General features: G+C 28.6%; 3 protein-coding genes across 6 annotated transcripts in view; 1 reads left to right on the plus strand and 2 right to left on the minus strand.

Annotated features, from left to right (window-relative positions):
- Positions 1 to 18367, plus strand: part of LOC129608176 (uncharacterized) — a 154340-nt gene that overhangs the window by 131941 nt on the left and 4032 nt on the right. The window lies entirely within an intron of this gene.
- On the minus strand, positions 4780 to 5351 carry LOC129608178 (low-density lipoprotein receptor-like). The gene is made up of 2 exons (XM_055519533.1): positions 5223 to 5351; positions 4780 to 5120 (listed from the first exon to the last, which is right to left on the minus strand). Exons 1-2 carry the CDS (start codon positions 5278 to 5280, stop codon positions 4897 to 4899), a joined length of 282 nt encoding a protein of 93 aa, XP_055375508.1. The 5' UTR covers positions 5281 to 5351; the 3' UTR covers positions 4780 to 4896.
- LOC129608177 (modular serine protease-like) lies at positions 8289 to 11128 on the minus strand. 2 transcript variants are annotated; one of them, XM_055519532.1, is made up of 6 exons: positions 10942 to 11128; positions 10722 to 10833; positions 10368 to 10644; positions 9608 to 10098; positions 9007 to 9529; positions 8289 to 8950 (listed from the first exon to the last, which is right to left on the minus strand). In XM_055519532.1, the coding sequence occupies exons 2-6, from the start codon at positions 10774 to 10776 to the stop codon at positions 8428 to 8430; spliced, it is 1869 nt and encodes a 622-aa protein (XP_055375507.1). In that variant the 5' UTR covers positions 10777 to 10833; positions 10942 to 11128; the 3' UTR covers positions 8289 to 8427. The 2 variants fall into 2 exon arrangements, with proteins under 2 accessions (XP_055375507.1, XP_055375505.1); XM_055519530.1 differs by having other exon boundaries at positions 10722 to 11128.

Consider the following 18367-nt stretch of genomic DNA (forward strand, 5'->3'; position numbering starts at 1 on the left):
TGATGTATTATAGGTTCTCGTTCTTTATACATGACTGCACAGTTTATTTTAGCAGTGGTTCCAGGTTCGACATAACTCGTGCAATCAACTCCTTCCCCTTTTAAATTACATTGAACTTCTATAGTATGGTCCTTTATTGGAGTACACATTTCTACAAAAGTATTGAACATTGGAAGGATTTAATAATTTTGTTTTACGACGTTCGGTGTTTTTCTTATACTTATTGCTTACTTATACACTTTGGATGTGGATTAACCCACTCATCAACACAAAAGTTGTTAATGTTTCCTTCTAGAACGTGTTTTGAAGGACAAGAATAGTTAACAGATGTAAGCATGGAAACTACCGTTCCTGGTTTGAATCTTTCGTTTGTGTGTGTGTTCTTCGAAATTACATTTCCGAAAGGAACAATGCAACGAACTAAAGAGCTTGACTCAGTAACCGAATCCTCCCTTTTATGGTTTTGTTTTGGAACGATTGGCTCTTCCTTTAAACACTCGTCATTATTTTCGTCTGATCCATCAGCACAATCAATTTTCCCGTTACACTTCGCTAGTTTACTTATGCATGCTCCATATCTGCACCTAAAATAATATTTTAGGCAACGCATATTTTCACAAGTTTTTTGAGTTTCGTCAGAGCCATCATCACAATCCTGTTTTCCATCGCAAACACTCTCTTGCAAAATGCATTGTGAATTATTACACTGTACTTGAAATGAACTGAAAATTCAATAGTAAGTTAGTATTTGTATAATATTATAAATTCTTGAAAAGTCAAACTCAATTGATGTAACTGCGCATGTTGAATTTAATTGAAGGCTGCTGCATGAAATAATCGATTCATCTGACCCATCATCACAATTTTTTTCACCATCACACCAAAAGTCTGTATTTATACATTGTCCATTATCACATGCTTTCATACCATTTTCACATTCTTCTTGAGAAGAAACTGGGCCGGTATTTTTATATTCAACGGAAAGAAAAAAATGAATTTTATTAAGTAAAAAGTTTCTTTGTGAATGAAAACAAAGTTTTTTTAGGTAGCTTACCGACTATTGCTAAATACGAAACGAATATAGTGAAAAACGATCTTCTAGATTCAAGCATATCCGGAATTATGATAGTAAATATTGGGAAATAATGTTTTCAATTATCGATAACATATTTTAATAAAAAATGTTGATAATTTTGACTTAAGTTCAAAACACGAACCTTATAAGAACATAACTTAAACTAAAGTAATTGTGTTGTATTCTATATAATACAATATTGTAATCTATATTATAATAATATTTATAATAAAACGCAAATTGATGTTAACAGTGTATGACGAAGCCGTAGCGCACACAATATTTTTATATGTGTGTATATTGCATTATATATTTTTTGAGTAAAATTTTTGAATTTTATTGCTTTCTTACTTTTTACTCTACATTCCTCTCAATTTTACTTTTATCGTTTTCGAAAGAGGAGTTGTAAAAGAGTACTTGAAAGATTTTTGTCTACTTTTAATTTTCAGTTTTCAAAATAGTATAGAAATGTTTATTTTTTATTAACCACAATATTTGATGGCAACAAATTTTGCATATCGGGTTTTCAGTGGGAAGACACTTTAAGACTAATTAAACCTCTGTAGAGAGGTGTCGGTTTGCCTGTCTCTCTCTCTCTGTGTGCACGCGCGTATCTCAATTTCGGTTGAACCGATTTTCATGAAATTTTATATGTAACATATGTTTATTTCAACTATGGCAAGGACTGATCAACAAAATGAAACTCTACTAAGAGTTAAATTCACATTTTTCTATGTACGTTAACTAAAAGCTTATTACTGTCCTTAAAATTGTAAAAAAGTGTTTAAAATCCATTGTCATAAGCTTCTTGAATATTGTTACGAGAGTATATCTACTAATAAGTAATTCGACTCGTTCCATTCCTTTAGTTTTCATTTGCATCTTGCTTCCAAATTCTTAAAACATTCCATTTTTTTTTAAAAATAGATGGTAATAAGAGTTGTGCAGGCAAGAAAGGAACAAAATATTGTAAACAAACGAGTGTATCAAAAACATTGGACTGAAATAAAATTAAATTAAGTTAAGTAAAAATTTTGTTATTTTTGTTTTGATAATAACAAAATTTATTTTTCATTTTTTAAAGTTAGGTAAAAAATTCGAATGTATGAAAGCAAAAGAGTTTGAAATTTCATGTATGAATGTACCCATACATGTACCTGGTACAGAAGATACACAGTATCAGGTAGTGACATAGAAGTAAAGTAACTTATAAAGAAAAAAAGGTGTATGCATACTGATCACTTTATGAAATATAATCATTGCCTATTCATAGGAAATATGTTTTAAATTTATTAAGATTGAAATGAAAATAAAAAATTTAAAAATAATTTATTTATTTTATTTACGAGTATTAATAATAATTATTAATTACAAATGCTTAACACTAAAAATTTAAAATATTTTCAAAAGTACATATTTGCCTCTCCACATCTTATGGCAACAAAAGAAATTTTCGTGTCGGCTTTTTTTAACTCGCTTCTGCGAACACTCGGTTAAATGCAGTATTCAAACGACATGTTCTGTCCTAAATTTCAACTTTAATATAGCTTTTACCAAGTGTTTGCGCTTGTTCATTCCGAAGAAGGAATTTTAAGAATAAAGTGAAACTAAGTGTTAATTTACCTTCTTCCCACGTCTTCAGGAATTATTTAGAATGGAATAGAAGAACATAACTCTACCAACTAAAACAAAAAACTGATGTAGTAAATTAAAGTATCTGTATTATTAAAATATTTTTTGTGTGTACATATGAAAATAATGTTATGGAATTTTTAAATTTCAAAACGATATTTACCCGCTCTTGCCCATTTTTAAAAATTTATTAATACCTGACAAAAACTGATAGCATTATATCCACTTTAAAGCCAACGTCAGTTGCGATAGTTAAAATCTACCAATAGTATCGATAGTACCACTGATAGTTTTCCACCTCTAGTTTATTGCATCGTTGAAAAATCAGAAGAAAAACATTTTAATAGCAGTATTAAAATCTCTTAGCAGTAACATAAATCAACCAAAAAATATAACGAAAATAAAATTTTATTTACTCAATTATCATAATGTATTTTCAGCCTTAACAAAATTATTGAAATGTTGTCTAGATAAAATGTAAGTTTTATTTTACCTACAATAAGCCAAACTAAATTACGGCATATGCATTGGCATATGCATCCAATATAATCTCTTTGTAATATTGTACATTTGTAAAAGTTGTAACGAAATTTGCATCACATTTTGCCACGCCGTCTTTTATAGATGTGATACCATTACTAACTACGCCCCAGATATGATAATATGTGGCATCACCCACATTTTCTGGTATGAGATATCCTCCTCCACTATCACCTTGGCAAACATTTTTTCCAGTACTAGTTTCAACACAAAACTTATCACCTGCAATTTTGTCGTTTTTAGTAATTTTAGTTCTACAAGCGTTACTATCAATTGATAATAGTTCGACTGAACGTAGTTCAGGACTGTAATTTCCATCATCTGTAATACCCCAACCAGCGACAATTCCGTGTCTGTCACTTTGAAGAAATTTGTCGTTGTGTTCTTTGAATGTCAAACATGCTGGTCTTATATGGTTTTTAAATATAATGTGATCATTAAGTGTCAAAACGGCAATATCATTGGCATAGTCATGGTCTGCCCCGTAAAATCTAAAAGGAAGGTGAAATCATTAGCTTTTTATATGAATGAAAATATAAACTCTTACGTTACAGGAATATCAATTTTTGATACATTGGATTCTTGAACGTGGAGACTTTCATAAGCATTATAATCTCTAAAAGCTTTTCCCACTATTACGAGAAATTTTGATTTATCTTTTAAAGTTGAACTCTTTGAATCCCAAAAGCAATGCGCAGCGCTTATTACGATTTTTGATGAGTATAATGTTCCACCACAAATGTGTTCATATTTCCCATTATTTTGTTTTTCATATATTCCAACATGCCATGGTACTTTAGAAGGAGCGGTTACCTCACTATTCACACTAAATGCTACTTTTGTGTCAAGAGTTCCACATATTTGTTCGCATTTGAATGGTGAATAATTCCATTCACCGTCATTTTGACATTGTAAATCTTCATGGATTAAACGTGCTGGTTTTTTATACATGACTGCACAGTTTATCTTGGCAGTGGTTCCAGGTTCGACATAACTCTTACAATCAACACCTACTCCTTTTAAATTACATTGAACTTCTATAGTGTGGTCCTTTATTGGAGTACACATTTCTACAAAAGTATTGAACATTAGAAGGATTTAATAATTTTGTTTTACAACGTTCGGTGTTTTTCTTATACTTATTGCTTACTTATACACTTCGGATGTGGATTAACCCACTCATCAACACAAAAGTTGTTAATGTTTCCTTCTAGAACGTGTTTTGAAGGACAAGAATAGTTAACAGATGTACGAACGGAAACTTTAGTTCCTGGTTCAAATGTTTCGTTTGTGTGTGTGTTCTTCGAAATTACATTTCCGAAAGGAACAATGCAATGAACTAAAGAGCTTGACTCAGTAACCGAATCCTTCCATTTATGGTTTTGTCTTGGAACAATTGGTTCTTCCTCTAAACACTCGTCATTATTTTCGTCTGATCCATCAGCACAATCAATTTTCCCGTCACACTTCGCTAGTTTACTTATGCATGCTCCATATCTGCACCTAAAATAATATTTAAGGCAACGTTGATTTTCACAAGTTTTTTGAGTTTCGTCAGAGCCATCATCACAATCCTTTTTTCCATCACAAACACTCTCTTGCAAAATGCATTGTGAATTATTACACTGTACTTGAAATGAACTGAAAATTCAATAGTAAGTTAGTATTTGTATAATATTATAAATTCTTGAAAAGTCAAACTCAATTGATGTAACTGCGCATGTTGAATTTAATTGAAGGCTGCTGCATGAAATAATTGATTCATCTGACCCATCATCACAATTTTTTTCACCATCACACCAAAAGTCTGTATTTATACATTGCCCATTATCACATGCTTTCATACCATTTTCACATTCTTCTTGAGAAGAAACTGTGCCGGTATTTTTATATTCAACGGAAAGAAAAAAATGAATTTTATTAAGTAAAAAGTTTCTTTGTGAATGAAAACAAAGTTCTTTTTCAGGTAGCTTACCGACTATTGCTAAATACGAAACGAATATAGTGAAAAACGGTCTTCTAGATTCAAGCATATCCGGAATTATGATAGTAAATATTGGGAAATAATGTTTTCAATTATCGATAACATATTTTAATAAAAAATGTTGATAATTTTAACTTAAGTTCAAAACACGAACCTTATAAGAACATAACTTAAACTAAAGTAATTGTGTTGTATTCTATATAATACAATATTGTAATCTATATTATAATAATATTTATAATAAAACGCAAATTGATGTTAACAGTGTATGACGAAGCCGTAGCGCACACAATATTTTTATATGTGTGTGTATTGCATCATATATTTTTTGAGTAAAATTTTTGAATTTTATTGCTTTCTTACTTTTTAGCACTTTTCCAAAAAATTTTTTGAAAAAAGTGCTTATTAGTTTCACTCTGTCCGTCCGTCCGTCCGTCCGTCCGTCCGTGGACACATTTTTTGTTTACAAAACTTCTACACCCTTGAAGATAGAAAGCTGAAATTTTGTGTGTAGATAGATCTTTACTAGAAACTTATTTCCGTAGAACAAAATTTTTACCTATCTCCCCCCCTCTAGAAGTTATACCCCCGCAAAACCCTAAAAATGGCCTTTTTTAACTATTTGTTGCAATGAAACCATAAGCATTTTTGAAATTTTGCAAACGCAGAAAGGCAGTGGCTTGCTTCCCCTTGCGCGGTATGCTATAGTTAAACTTTAGAAAAACAAAATGGCCGTTCAAATTTACCGTTATCTAAAGTCCTTTTTTTCCAAATTTTTGATGTCGTTTTTCTTCTAGACCCCAGCCTGTAGAAGCTTGAAATTTTAGGAGCTTTTAGACATTAACAAATAGTTCATTTTGTTAGAAGAAAATTTTTTTCCATCTCCACCCCCTCTCAAGTTATCACCTCTTGAAATTCGTAAAATTTGAATTTTTGACACCTTATATTTCCGAAACCGCAAGGTTTTCCAAATTTTTATAAACGCAAAAAGCTAACGGTAAATTCCATGAATTAAAAAAATATAATTATTTTTCTTAACTCACACAATTAACCCTTAAAATCGAGCATTATGTTAACCCCTTTTTATATTAATTTTTGCTTTATTTCAAAGACTGCATATATGCGTCATCCTAAATATATGCAACCGTAGAAATAGTTTTCTATATGAATGAAAATAATTTTAATAGTGTGATAGGTATACATAGACTGTATTTAAAAGCAGAATTTTCACTTGTTGAAGGGAAAAGTGCTACAATACAAACCATTGGTTTGACCCAACTTTATTACTCTACATTCCTCTCAATTTTACTTTTATCGTTTTCGAAAGAGGAGTTGTAAAAGAGTACTTGAAAGATTTTTGTCTACTTTTAATTTATAGAAATGTTTATTTTTTATTAACCACAATATTTGATGGCAACAAATTTTGCATATCGGGTTTTCAGTGGGAAGACACTTCTCCATAGTAGGTAATTAAACTATTTGTAGAGAGGTGTCTCTCTCTCTGTGTGTGCACGCGCGTATCTCAATTTCGGCTGAACCGATTTTCATGAAATTTTATATGTATGGCAATGTATCACATTTTTCTAGGTACGTTAACTAAAAGCTTATTACTGTCCTTAAAATTGTAAAGAAGTGTTTAAAATCCATTGTCATAAGCTTCTTGAATATTGTTACGAGAATATATCTACTAATAAGTAATTCGACTCGTTCCATTCCTTTAGTTTTCATTTGCATCTTGCTTCCAAATTCTTAAAACATTCCATTTTTTTTTAAAAATAGATGGTAATAAGAGTTGTGCAGGCAAGAAAGGAACAAAATATTGTAAACAAACGAGTGTATCAAAAACATTGGACTGAAATAAAATTAAATTAAGTTAAGTAAAAATTTTGTTATTTTTGTTTTGATAATAACAAAATTTATTTTTCATTTTTTAAAGTTAGGTAAAAAATTCGAATGTATGAAAGCAAAAGAGTTTGAAATTTCATGTATGAATGTACCCATACATGTACCTGGTACAGAAGATACACAGTATCAGGTAGTGACATAGAAGTAAAGTAACTTATAAAGAAAAAAAGGTGTATGCATACTGATCACTTTATGAAATATAATCATTGCCTATTCATAGGAAATATGTTTTAAATTTATTAAGATTGAAATGAAAATAAAAAATTTAAAAATAATTTATTTATTTTATTTACGAGTATTAATAATAATTATTAATTACAAATGCTTAACACTAAAAATTTAAAATATTTTCAAAAGTACATATTTGCCTCTCCACATCTTATGGCAACAAAAGAAATTTTCGTGTCGGCTTTTTTTAACTCGCTTCTGCGAACACTCGGTTAAATGCAGTATTCAAACGACATGTTCTGTCCTAAATTTCAACTTTAATATAGCTTTTACCAAGTGTTTGCGCTTGTTCATTCCGAAGAAGGAATTTTAAGAATAAAGTGAAACTAAGTGTTAATTTACCTTCTTCCCACGTCTTCAGGAATTATTTAGAATGGAATAGAAGAACATAACTCTACCAACTAAAACAAAAAGCTGATGTAGTAAATTAAAGTGTCTGTATTATTAAAATATTTTTTGTGTGTACATATGAAAATAATGTTATGGAATTTTTAAATTTCAAAACGATATTTACCCGCTCTTGCCCATTTTTAAAAATTTATTAATACCTGACAAAAACTGATAGCATTAAATCCACTTTAAAACCATCGTCAGTTGCGATAGTTAAAATCTACCGATAGTATCGATAGTACCACTGATAGTTTTCCACCTCTAGTTTATTGCATCGTTGAAAAATCAGAAGAAAAAAATTTTGTTACACAAATATTTTAGATTAGAAAACCAACTTGGCATTATTTAGAAAACACCATTGGTTCTTCTACAGTTCATAACCTTAGAACGTAAAATGTTATTATTTTCTGTATGAAAAAGATAACTAATATTTCTAATCAAAATTACTAAAAAAAATTTATGTTAAGTAAATGTCTTGCTGACTTTATATAATATATAGTCAAATTATATCAACAAAGTAAAACCTCTTAGCAGTAACATAAATCTACCAAAAAATATAACGAAAATAAAATTTTATTTACTCAATTATCATAATGTATTTTCAGCCTTAACAAAATTATTGAAATGTTGTCTAGATAAAATGTAAGCTTTATTTTACCTAAAATAAGCCAAACTAAATTACGGCATATGCATTGGCATATGCATCCAATATAATCTCTTTGTAATATTGTACATTTGTAAAAGTTGTAACGAAATTTGCATCACATTTTGCCACGCCGTCTTTTGTAGATGTGATACCATTACTAACTACGCCCCAGATATGATAATATGTGGCATCACCCACATTTTCTGGTATGAGATATCCTCCTCCACTATCACCTTGGCAAACATTTTTTCCAGTACTAGTTTCAACACAAAACTTATCACCTGCAATTTTGTCGTTTTTAGTAATTTTAGTTCTACAAGCGTTACTATCAATTGATAATAGTTCGACTGAACGTAGTTCAGGACTGTAATTTCCATCATCTGTAATACCCCAACCAGCGACAATTCCGTGTCTGTCACTTTGAAGAAATTTGTCGTTGTGTTCTTTGAATGTCAAACATGCTGGTCTTATATGGTTTTTAAATATAATGTGATCATTAAGTGTCAAAACGGCAATATCATTGGCATAGTCATGGTCTGCCCCGTAAAATCTAAAAGGAAGGTGAAATCATTAGCTTTTTATATGAATGAAAATATAAACTCTTACGTTACAGGAATATCAATTTTTGATACATTGGATTCTTGAACGTGGAGACTTTCATAAGCATTATAATCTCTAAAAGCTTTTCCCACTATTACAAGAAATTTTGATTTATCTTTTAAAGTTGAACTCTTTGAATCCCAAAAGCAATGCGCAGCGCTTATTACGATTTTTGATGAGTATAATGTTCCACCACAAATGTGTTCATATTTCCCATTACTTTGTTTTTCATATATTCCAACATGCCATGGTACTTTAGAAGGAGCGGTTACCTCACTATTCACACTAAATGCTACTTTTGTGTCAAGAGTTCCACATATTTGTTCGCATTTGAATGGTGAATAATTCCATTCCCCGTCATTTTGACATTGTAAATCTTCATGGATTAAACGTTCTGGTTTTTTATACATGACTGCACAGTTTATCTTGGCAGTGGTTCCAGGTTCGACATAACTCTTACAATCAACACCTTCTCCTTTTAAATTGCATTGCACTTCTATAGTGTGACCCTTTATTGGTGGACACATTTCTACAAAAATATTGGGTATTAAAAGTCTTAAATATTCGGGTATTAAAAGCCGTTCGGTGTTTTTCTATTATTGCTTACTTATACACTTTGGATGTGGATTAACCCACTCATCATCACAAAAGTTGTTAATGTTTCCTTCTAGAACGTGTTTTGAAGGACAAGAATAGTTAACAGATGTAAGCATGGAAACTACCGTTCCTGGTTTGAATCTTTCGTTTGTGTATGTATCCCTCAAAATTAAAGTTCCTGAGGGAACAAAGCAACCAAATAAAGGGACTGATTCGGGCGTTGAAATTTCTACCCTAGGAGTTGAGCCTAAAATAATTAGTCCTTCCTCTTGACATTCATCATTATTTTCATCCGATCTATCAGCACAATCAATTTTTTTGTCACATTTATCAAATTTACTTATGCATGCTCCATATGCGCATTTAAAAGAGTATTTTGGACAGGGCTGGCTTGCACAGGTATTTATAGTTTCGTCTGAGCCATCAGTGCAATCCACTTTCCCATCACACGCATTCTCTTGCGGAATACATTGTAAATTATTGCATTGAACCTCAAATATGCTAAAATTAAAAATATTTAAATTCATAAAAAAGCTAGTCTACATAATGATGCAAAAGAAGTTATAGTAAGTTATTGTTAAATTTTCATATTGTATAGGTTAATAATAATATTTGTACGTTATCTAATTTATAGGAAAACAAATTATGAGGTTTTTTTGAAATCATTATAATATTTAGATTTGATCAAATTTGTGAAAATAATTTCACCTTTCACTTCAGAAACTTATTGTGTTATATTTAACCTTTGTTAGAGTGTGCAAGATACTTACGGGCACGTTGAATTGGATTTGAGACTAGAACATACTATGGGGGTTTCATCTGAGCCGTCGTAGCAATCAGTGACATTATTACACTTAGAATCCATTCCAACACAAGCACCATATGAACATCGAAATGAATATTTTGGACACGTTACTTTTAGGCAAGATGTTGTCTCATCAGAACCGTCTCTACAATCAACTTTTCCATCACACCAATGGTCCATACTTATGCATTGTCCGTTGTCACACAATTTTCTTCCATTTCCACATTGTTGTTGAGAAAATGCTGCATTATCAAATCTTAATTTTAGAAGTTATCCAAATACGAGTTTTAAATAGTTTCTGTGTTTTCTTAATACATACCGAATATTGATAAATAACTTGTGATAATAGTATAAAATAAAACTTTTAGTAGCATACTATATTATTTCATAAAAACATTCGAACCGAAATTTTTTTTTGAAATGCGAATTAGCTATTTTTAAAAAACAAATGTATATAATCAATAATAAATAAATCACACGCGGGTATCATATGTTAACAAACCGGTTTTAAGAATCAAAAAATATTTTTATATATTCACCTCTTATAAAAAGAAATAATGCAAAATTTAAAAATATTGTTGCTGAAATATTGTACTAGAAACAAAATCAAAAGTAAAAATCACTCATTTTCGTCAAAAATATTAATTCGCGATTAAGCATAAATAATAATAATTGTAGAATATTCAGTGCACAGGTAGAGATAATATATTATTATTCATAAGTATAAGTATATACTTATAAAAATAAACGCACTACATACAAAAACTAAAAATAGAAACTAAATAATTGAGAATTTGAGATTCCACTCTCAATAACATCTCAAATGATACTAACTTCAGCTAGTCTGTTGAATTTTAATGTTGTTTTCACTTTAACTTTTTAATCATGATACGTTCGTTATGGTTTTTTTTTTTTTTGTTTTTTGTATTACGATTAGTTTTACACTAAAAATATGAATTCTCATGACGAAAGCTTCTTCGATTCTCTTTAATTTACTTTAGTGTTGAGTTGGGAAAGTTTATAATGTATTTTCATTACATCTATGTGAATCAAATTGTTTAGTGTAAAATTATACAAAATAAATGTGATTCATTTTTAGTTTGAACTTTTTTTAGTTAGCTTGGAAATAGAAATGTAATATGACTTTTGGTATGACTGATCGCAGTATCATTTTATACAAAAATACCTAAAATTGAAATATGTGTATTATTCGCCTAAATAAATAAGATAACCAAAATTATAATAAGAGTAAATTATTTATTAAGCGCCATAGAATTTACAATTATGTATTCTTTAACATATTTCAATAAACTCTGACAACAATTTTCAATAAAACTGAGAAAATCATTTTTTAATTGGTAGAATCCAATTTTTAGCACTTTTCCAAAAAATTTTTTGAAAAAAGTGCTTATTAGTTTCACTCTGTCCGTCCGTCCGTCCGTCCGTGGACACTTTTTTTGTTTACAAAACTTCTACACCCTTGAAGATAGAAAGCTGAAATTTTATATGTACATAGATCTTTACTAGAAACTTACTTCCGTAGAACAAAATTTTTACCTATCTCCCTCCCTCTAGAAGTTATACCCCCCCGAAACCTTAAAAATGGCCTTTTTTAACTATTTGTTGCAATGAAACCATAAGCATTTTTGAAATTTTGCAAACGCAGAAAGGCAGCGGCTTGCTTTCCCTAGCGCGATATACTACAGTTGAACTTTAGAAAAACAAAATGGCCGTTCAAATTTACCGTTATCTAAAGTCCTTTTTTTCCAAATTTTTGATGTCGTTTTTCTTCTAGACCCCAGCCTGTAGAAGCTTGAAATTTTGGGGACTTTTAGACATAAACAAATAGTTCATTTCGTTAGAAGAAAATTTTTTTCCATCTCCACCCCCTCTCAAGTTATCGCCCCTTGAAATTTGTAAAATTTGAATTTTTGACACCTTATATTTCCGAAATCGCACGTTTTTTCAAATTTCTATAAACGCAAAAAGCTAACGGTAAATTCCATGACATTAAAAAATATAATTATTTTCCTTAACTCACACAATTAAACCTTAAAATCGAGCATTATGTTAACCCCTTTTTATATCAATTTTTGCTTTATTTCAAAGACTGCATATATGCATCATCCTAAATATATGCAATCCTTGGAATAGTTTTGTATATGAATGAAAATAATTTTAATAGTGTGATAGGTATACATAGACTGTATTTAAAAGCAGAATTTTCACTTGTTGAAGGGAAAAGTGCTACAATACAAACCATTGGTTTGACCCAACTTTATTTATTTTACAATTCGCAAAACAATACTGTCGAGGTAATGCTCATGTGCTTTATTAATATTATCTTTTGTTATATATGTAAAACAATTTAACTAAATTTCTCGTTTCTTTGGTAATGGCATCTATCAGTTCTATAACAGTATGAGAAAATTATTTAGTTTACTTGGGAATAAACAAATATCACATTTTGTGATAATTATGAAAAATTTCATATCACAAAATTAACAAGTCATATTTTTGGGCAAAATTGTATTCTACGGAAATCCTGAAAGCACAATACAATATTAATCAAGACACTCAATACATAGCTAACACAATAATTAAGACGCTCATACTATAAACATATAAACCCCTTTACAAAATTTAAATTTTGTTTTAATTCGATAGCCTAGGGCTTATTGTTTATATTTTTATTTTGAAATTAATGCAAATAATCAAAATTTAATATTAATTTGGAACAGCTTTTAACAAAAAAAATTTAAAAATCCATTTTGGGAGGTTTGAAAGACAGTGTATTATTTTACAGTTCGTTAATTTGTTATACATATACGAGTATACATAGTTTACATTACTTATTGCGCTTTTATTGTGATACCGTTATCAGATAGTTCAATAAGTTAAACTTCATATTTTCTCTTTTTATATTAAAAATATTCAATGAGTACGCGTAGCTATACTCATGTATTCTGATAACCTTTATGTATAATATTATTATGATTGATAATACAAAAACAAAATCAAGTATTAAAGTTATTTCAAATATCTCACATACGTATACTATTTTATTCCAAAAAATCTGTGAACAGAGATAATTTAGGAAATTAAATAAATTTAATTTTTCAAATGAACTATAAAATAAAGTTGGGTCAAACCAATGGTTTGTATTGTAGCACTTTTCCCTTCAACAAGTGAAAATTCTGCTTTTAAATACAGTCTATGTATAGCTATCACACTATTAAAATTATTTTCATTCATATACAAAACTATTTTTAGGATTGCATATATTTAGGATGAACAATTTATGCAGTCTTTGAAATAAAGTAAAAATTAATATAAAGTGGGGTTAATATAATGCTCGATTTTAAGGGTTAATTGTGTGAGTTAAGAAAAATGATTATATTTTTTAATGTCATGGAATTTACCGTTTGCTTTTTGCGTTTATAGAAATTTGAAAAAGCTTGCGGTTTCGGAAATATAAGGTGTCAAAAATTCAAATTTTACAAAATTCAAGAGGCGATAACTTGAGAGGGGGTGGAGATGGGAAAAAATTTTCTTCTAACGAAATAAACTATTTGTTAATGTCTAAAAGCTCCTAAAATTTCAGGCTCTTACAGGCTGGGGTCTAGAAGAAAAACGACATAAAAACTTTTGGAAAAAAAGGACTTTAGATAACGGTAAATTTGAACAGCCATTTTGTTTTTCTAAAGTTTAACTATAGTATACTGCGCTAGGGGAAGTAAGCCGCTGCCTTTCTGCGTTTGCAGAATTTCAAAAATGCTTATGGTTTCTTTGCAGCAAATAGTTAAAAAAAGCCATTTTTAGGGTTTTGGGGGGGTATTGCTTCTAGAGGGGGGGAGATAGGTAAAAATTTTGTTCTACGGAAATAAGTTTCTAGTAAAGATCTATGCACATACAAAATTTCAGCTTTCTATCTTCAAGGGTGTAAAAGTTTTGTAAACAAAAAAAGTGTCCACGGACGGACGGACGGACGGACGGACGGACGGACGGACTGACGGACGGACGGACTGACGGACGGACGGACAGAGTGAAACTAATAAGCACTTTTTTCAAAAAATTTTTGGAAAAGTGCTAAAAATTAAATGTATTTTCTTTTTTTCGGTTTGAAACTCTTACGTAAAGAAATTAATTTTTGAAATGAAAGATTCCATAAGGTAAGAAGCAATAAATTTAGTTAACATTAATAAATTAATTTTTTTACTTTATATAAGCGTTGTATTAACTATTAAAATAATTGCTGAAAGTTAACGAACCAATTGAATGTTCTGCCACATCGAAAAGTAACCAAAAATTAATATTTTTTAAATTTGTAAATTTACGTTTAAGAGTAAAATTTTATCAATATTTTTAGGAGACAAAATTAATTATGTCAACGACTCATTTGGAATGTTGATTCGACATTCCATACAATTTATATTATGTGATGGCAAATTATGAATTAAAAAATATACATAGGTATAATAATACTCATTATTAACCAGGAGTTTTTTCTAGCAAATTTAAGAGCTTATAATTCACCAATTTGGAACTGTTTATGGAATTAGTGGAGCACCGAACTATATGAAAACAGAAGATAGTTCCTTTCAGAGCCAAAACGACAGCCCCCTCTCTACTACAAAACTAAATTAATATTTCAGGGAACACAGAAGATTACTGATTTTCTTAAAATTTTAAATAAGTGAATGTGTATAGTAGATATATGTATAATATATTTTATATGCGAAAGACGTTTTCTCAGTTTTATGTTAAAGTTATGCTAAACTATTCAGAAAAAATTTATTGGAACCCGTAAAAATTATTTAGAGAATATGCAATATGGTCGGTTATTGTGTGGACCATAATTTATTTTTTTTATACCAAAAAAAATGTTAAAAGTATAAACACAAATTTTTGTTCTTATTTATATTAAGTATTGATTTAAATATGATCTTTTTCTTAAAATTCCAAATTGTAAAGTTGTAAGAGCAATAAAGCTGCAAAAGCAAATATGCAATTTATTTTCTTTCTCAGCCTCATTCATTTTTTCTGTATATATTTGCCTTTTTTATCTTGAATTTTGGTTTCTAGAACCATTCTAAAAACATTTTGAAAAAAGTGCTTTTTAGTTTCACTTTCTCCGTCGGTCTGTCCGTGGATATGTTTACAAAACTTCTACATCTTCGAAGATGGAAAGCTGACAGTTCATATGTACATAGATCTTTATTAGAAACTTATTTCTATAGAAGAATATTTTTACCTATCTCCCCCCTCTAAAAGGTACCCTTCAAAGACCTAAAGATGCCATTTTTTTAACTAATTATTGTAAGAAAACCACAATCTTAAATTCTGTAAACGGAGACACATAGTATGGCTGGCTTTTTCTGCGGCGACTGGCTTTTCTACATATATCTACATATATGTAGATCTATATGTACTATTTAAAATATTAAGAAAATTAAAAAATTGCATGTTTGCTTGAAGGGAAAAATGATACATTACAAACCATTGCTTTGGCTCAACTTTATTTTATTTTTTTTTTGTACTCAAGTACATAAAAATATTATTGTGAACAGCCTTATTAACAATATAATTCGTAGAAATTATAATTTAAAATTTTATATACATACATTTATTTTTTAACTGTTAAATTATTTAAGATTATCTTGGTTATATACACGTATGTATTTGTTTTATATTTCATGATGAAATGGAAATTTCGCAAAAATCGGTATAGTAACAGAGTCATACCTCCCATGAGAAGTGGTTAGATGTGAACTTATATAATTAATATATGTACATAATGAAAGAAAAAAAAAAAGATCTGATGTGGTCAGCACCGCAATGTATGTATATTGACTAGTTTAGTGAAAGTGTTATAGGAAATTATGAAAATGCATTTTGAACATTTCCTTTCAATTTTAATATAGGTAATATAGGTAGAAAAGTGTATATTTTTCAAAATAAACTTATATATAAAATTTCATCAAAATCGGTTCATTGAAACTTGAGACACACGTATGCCAACACAGATCGACAAACCGACAGACCTAAGTATATAACCAACTTCATTGCATACAATACGGCCGGTAAAAAACTTACAACTTACAACTAATATTTTTAATTTAAAAATTTTCACAATATAAAAAATTTCACCATTGAGAATTCTCCTGAATTTATGCAATAAAATATTTTGTGTAATTCCTTAGAGGTACTAGAGATACTATAATTATTTTCTATAGAAAATATTCAAAACAACTGAAAAAATAAACGTGTATATAAGGTTTATGGTTTAAAAAAAAAGAAAGTTCCTTTGGTGGACACTTACTTAATAAATTTTAGAACTTAATGAAGAAATTCAGTCACTTCAACTTTTACATTGGTGGTCATTGTTTTGTTTTCATTTATATATATATGTATGTATATATATAATATGTATTTTTTACTAAACAATAAGACTTTTATTTTAGCAATGCGAGCATACACAATACGATCTGTTCTCTTTAATTTTATGGTTATAGAAAACTTTTCTTTTTTTGCTTTTTTCTAAAAATCTCTTTCTTTCTTCTTAAAAAGATTCTATGAAATAAATATAACAAAAAAAAAATTATAAAGTTTTTTTTTTTCTTTATTTTGGGAATACAATCGTAAAGCAGAAGTTAAAATTGGAATAAAATTGGAATCTTTATTAAACTTTTTGTCCTTCTTTATATTGTAGATGTTTAAATCGATTGACTTTAGAAGCTTTTAATACAATAAATTTTATAAAATTTGTAATTATCACAAAACTTTGTCTTCTTGAACATTGTCTTTTTTTTTACATTTTTTACATTTTTTTTTACAATGTATACAAAATTAAATAAAGCGAATAATTGGCTTTATGTTTTCCAATACATTTTTTTTTTTTATTTTGAAATTTTTTATTAAATTTTCTGTCATTGTTCATACATTACGTCTAACATAATATTATTTATTGCCTATGTTGTGTATAGAGAAATGTTTAGCAAAAACTTCAAAAATGTAAAAAGAAAATCTTTTATTCTATACTAAAAAAATTTAAAGTTCAAATAATATGTTAGTCTTTAATTAGATATAAAAAAATGTACATCTAAGATAATAGAAAAGGCGGACTTCGAAAATATAGAATTATACACAAGTGACACAAAATAAAATTAAACCGTAAATTTTTTAAAAATACTCAAACAGAATTCAATTATTTTATTTTACTTACATAAAATGTACACTTTTCAATTGAATTTCAATTCTATATCGTTATTACCCTTGTCATACGAGTACTATAAAATTCTATTCATTATACTCGTATATTCCTTAAATAATATAAAACTGAAATGCATTAATACACTGCACATAGATTTACAAAAAATTATGAACAATATAAGCATTTCTATTTATTTAAGAAGTTTAATTTAATCAAAAGTGTCTTGTAAATTTGAATTATCAAGAATCAAGATCAACTAGATAAATAGTGATTGTGCAATTCTAAGTCGATATATTTTCATGCTTTTATAACAGGTTAGAAAAAATTTAATATCAAATTGGGAATTGCATTCACTTTTATTGCAATTATAGTAGCTTAAATTGAATAATAGAAAATAAAATTTGAAATTTTTTAATGAAATTACTTGTAATTATTAATACTGAAGAATATTTCATTTTAATTTCAATAATGGGCTTATAAACTGACTAAGAAAACTTTTAAAAATTATTTATTTATTTTATTTAATTTGTGATATTATAATAAATTATATGTTCTGTAATATTTATAACACTACATCTTTTATTTAACTTTTATTTTACCAATGAAATTATTATACAATTACAATATTTAAAATGACAAAATTCTTAATAAAATTCCGAAATATTAAAACTAATTAGAAAATTAAATTTACTAAATTAAAATTTATAAGGTATATTCAATTGGGTTCCGAAAATGTTATACAAATATAACAT

This window comes from Condylostylus longicornis, unplaced genomic scaffold (genome assembly GCF_029603195.1).
Source record: "Condylostylus longicornis isolate FDR11 unplaced genomic scaffold, ASM2960319v2 ptg000030l, whole genome shotgun sequence".
In the NCBI taxonomy this organism is placed as follows: domain Eukaryota; kingdom Metazoa; phylum Arthropoda; class Insecta; order Diptera; family Dolichopodidae; genus Condylostylus; species Condylostylus longicornis.

Excerpts from the sequence above, each read along its gene's own strand:
- LOC129608178 (XM_055519533.1), bottom strand. The coding sequence starts at position 5,280 with ATGCTTGAATCTAGAAGACCGTTTTTCACTATATTCGTTTCGTATTTA. Across the intron at positions 5,121-5,222 it reads TTCGTATTTAGCAATAGTCG|TTTCTTCTCAAGAAGAATGT; the intron begins GTAAGCTACCTG and ends ATACCGGCACAG.
- LOC129608177 (XM_055519532.1), bottom strand. The coding sequence starts at position 10,776 with ATGCTACTAAAAGTTTTATTTTATACTATTATCACAAGTTATTTATCA. Across the intron at positions 10,099-10,367 it reads AAATCCAATTCAACGTGCCC|CATATTTGAGGTTCAATGCA; the intron begins GTAAGTATCTTG and ends TTTTAATTTTAG. Across the intron at positions 8,951-9,006 it reads AAAATTGATATTCCTGTAAC|ATTTTACGGGGCAGACCATG; the intron begins GTAAGAGTTTAT and ends CCTTCCTTTTAG.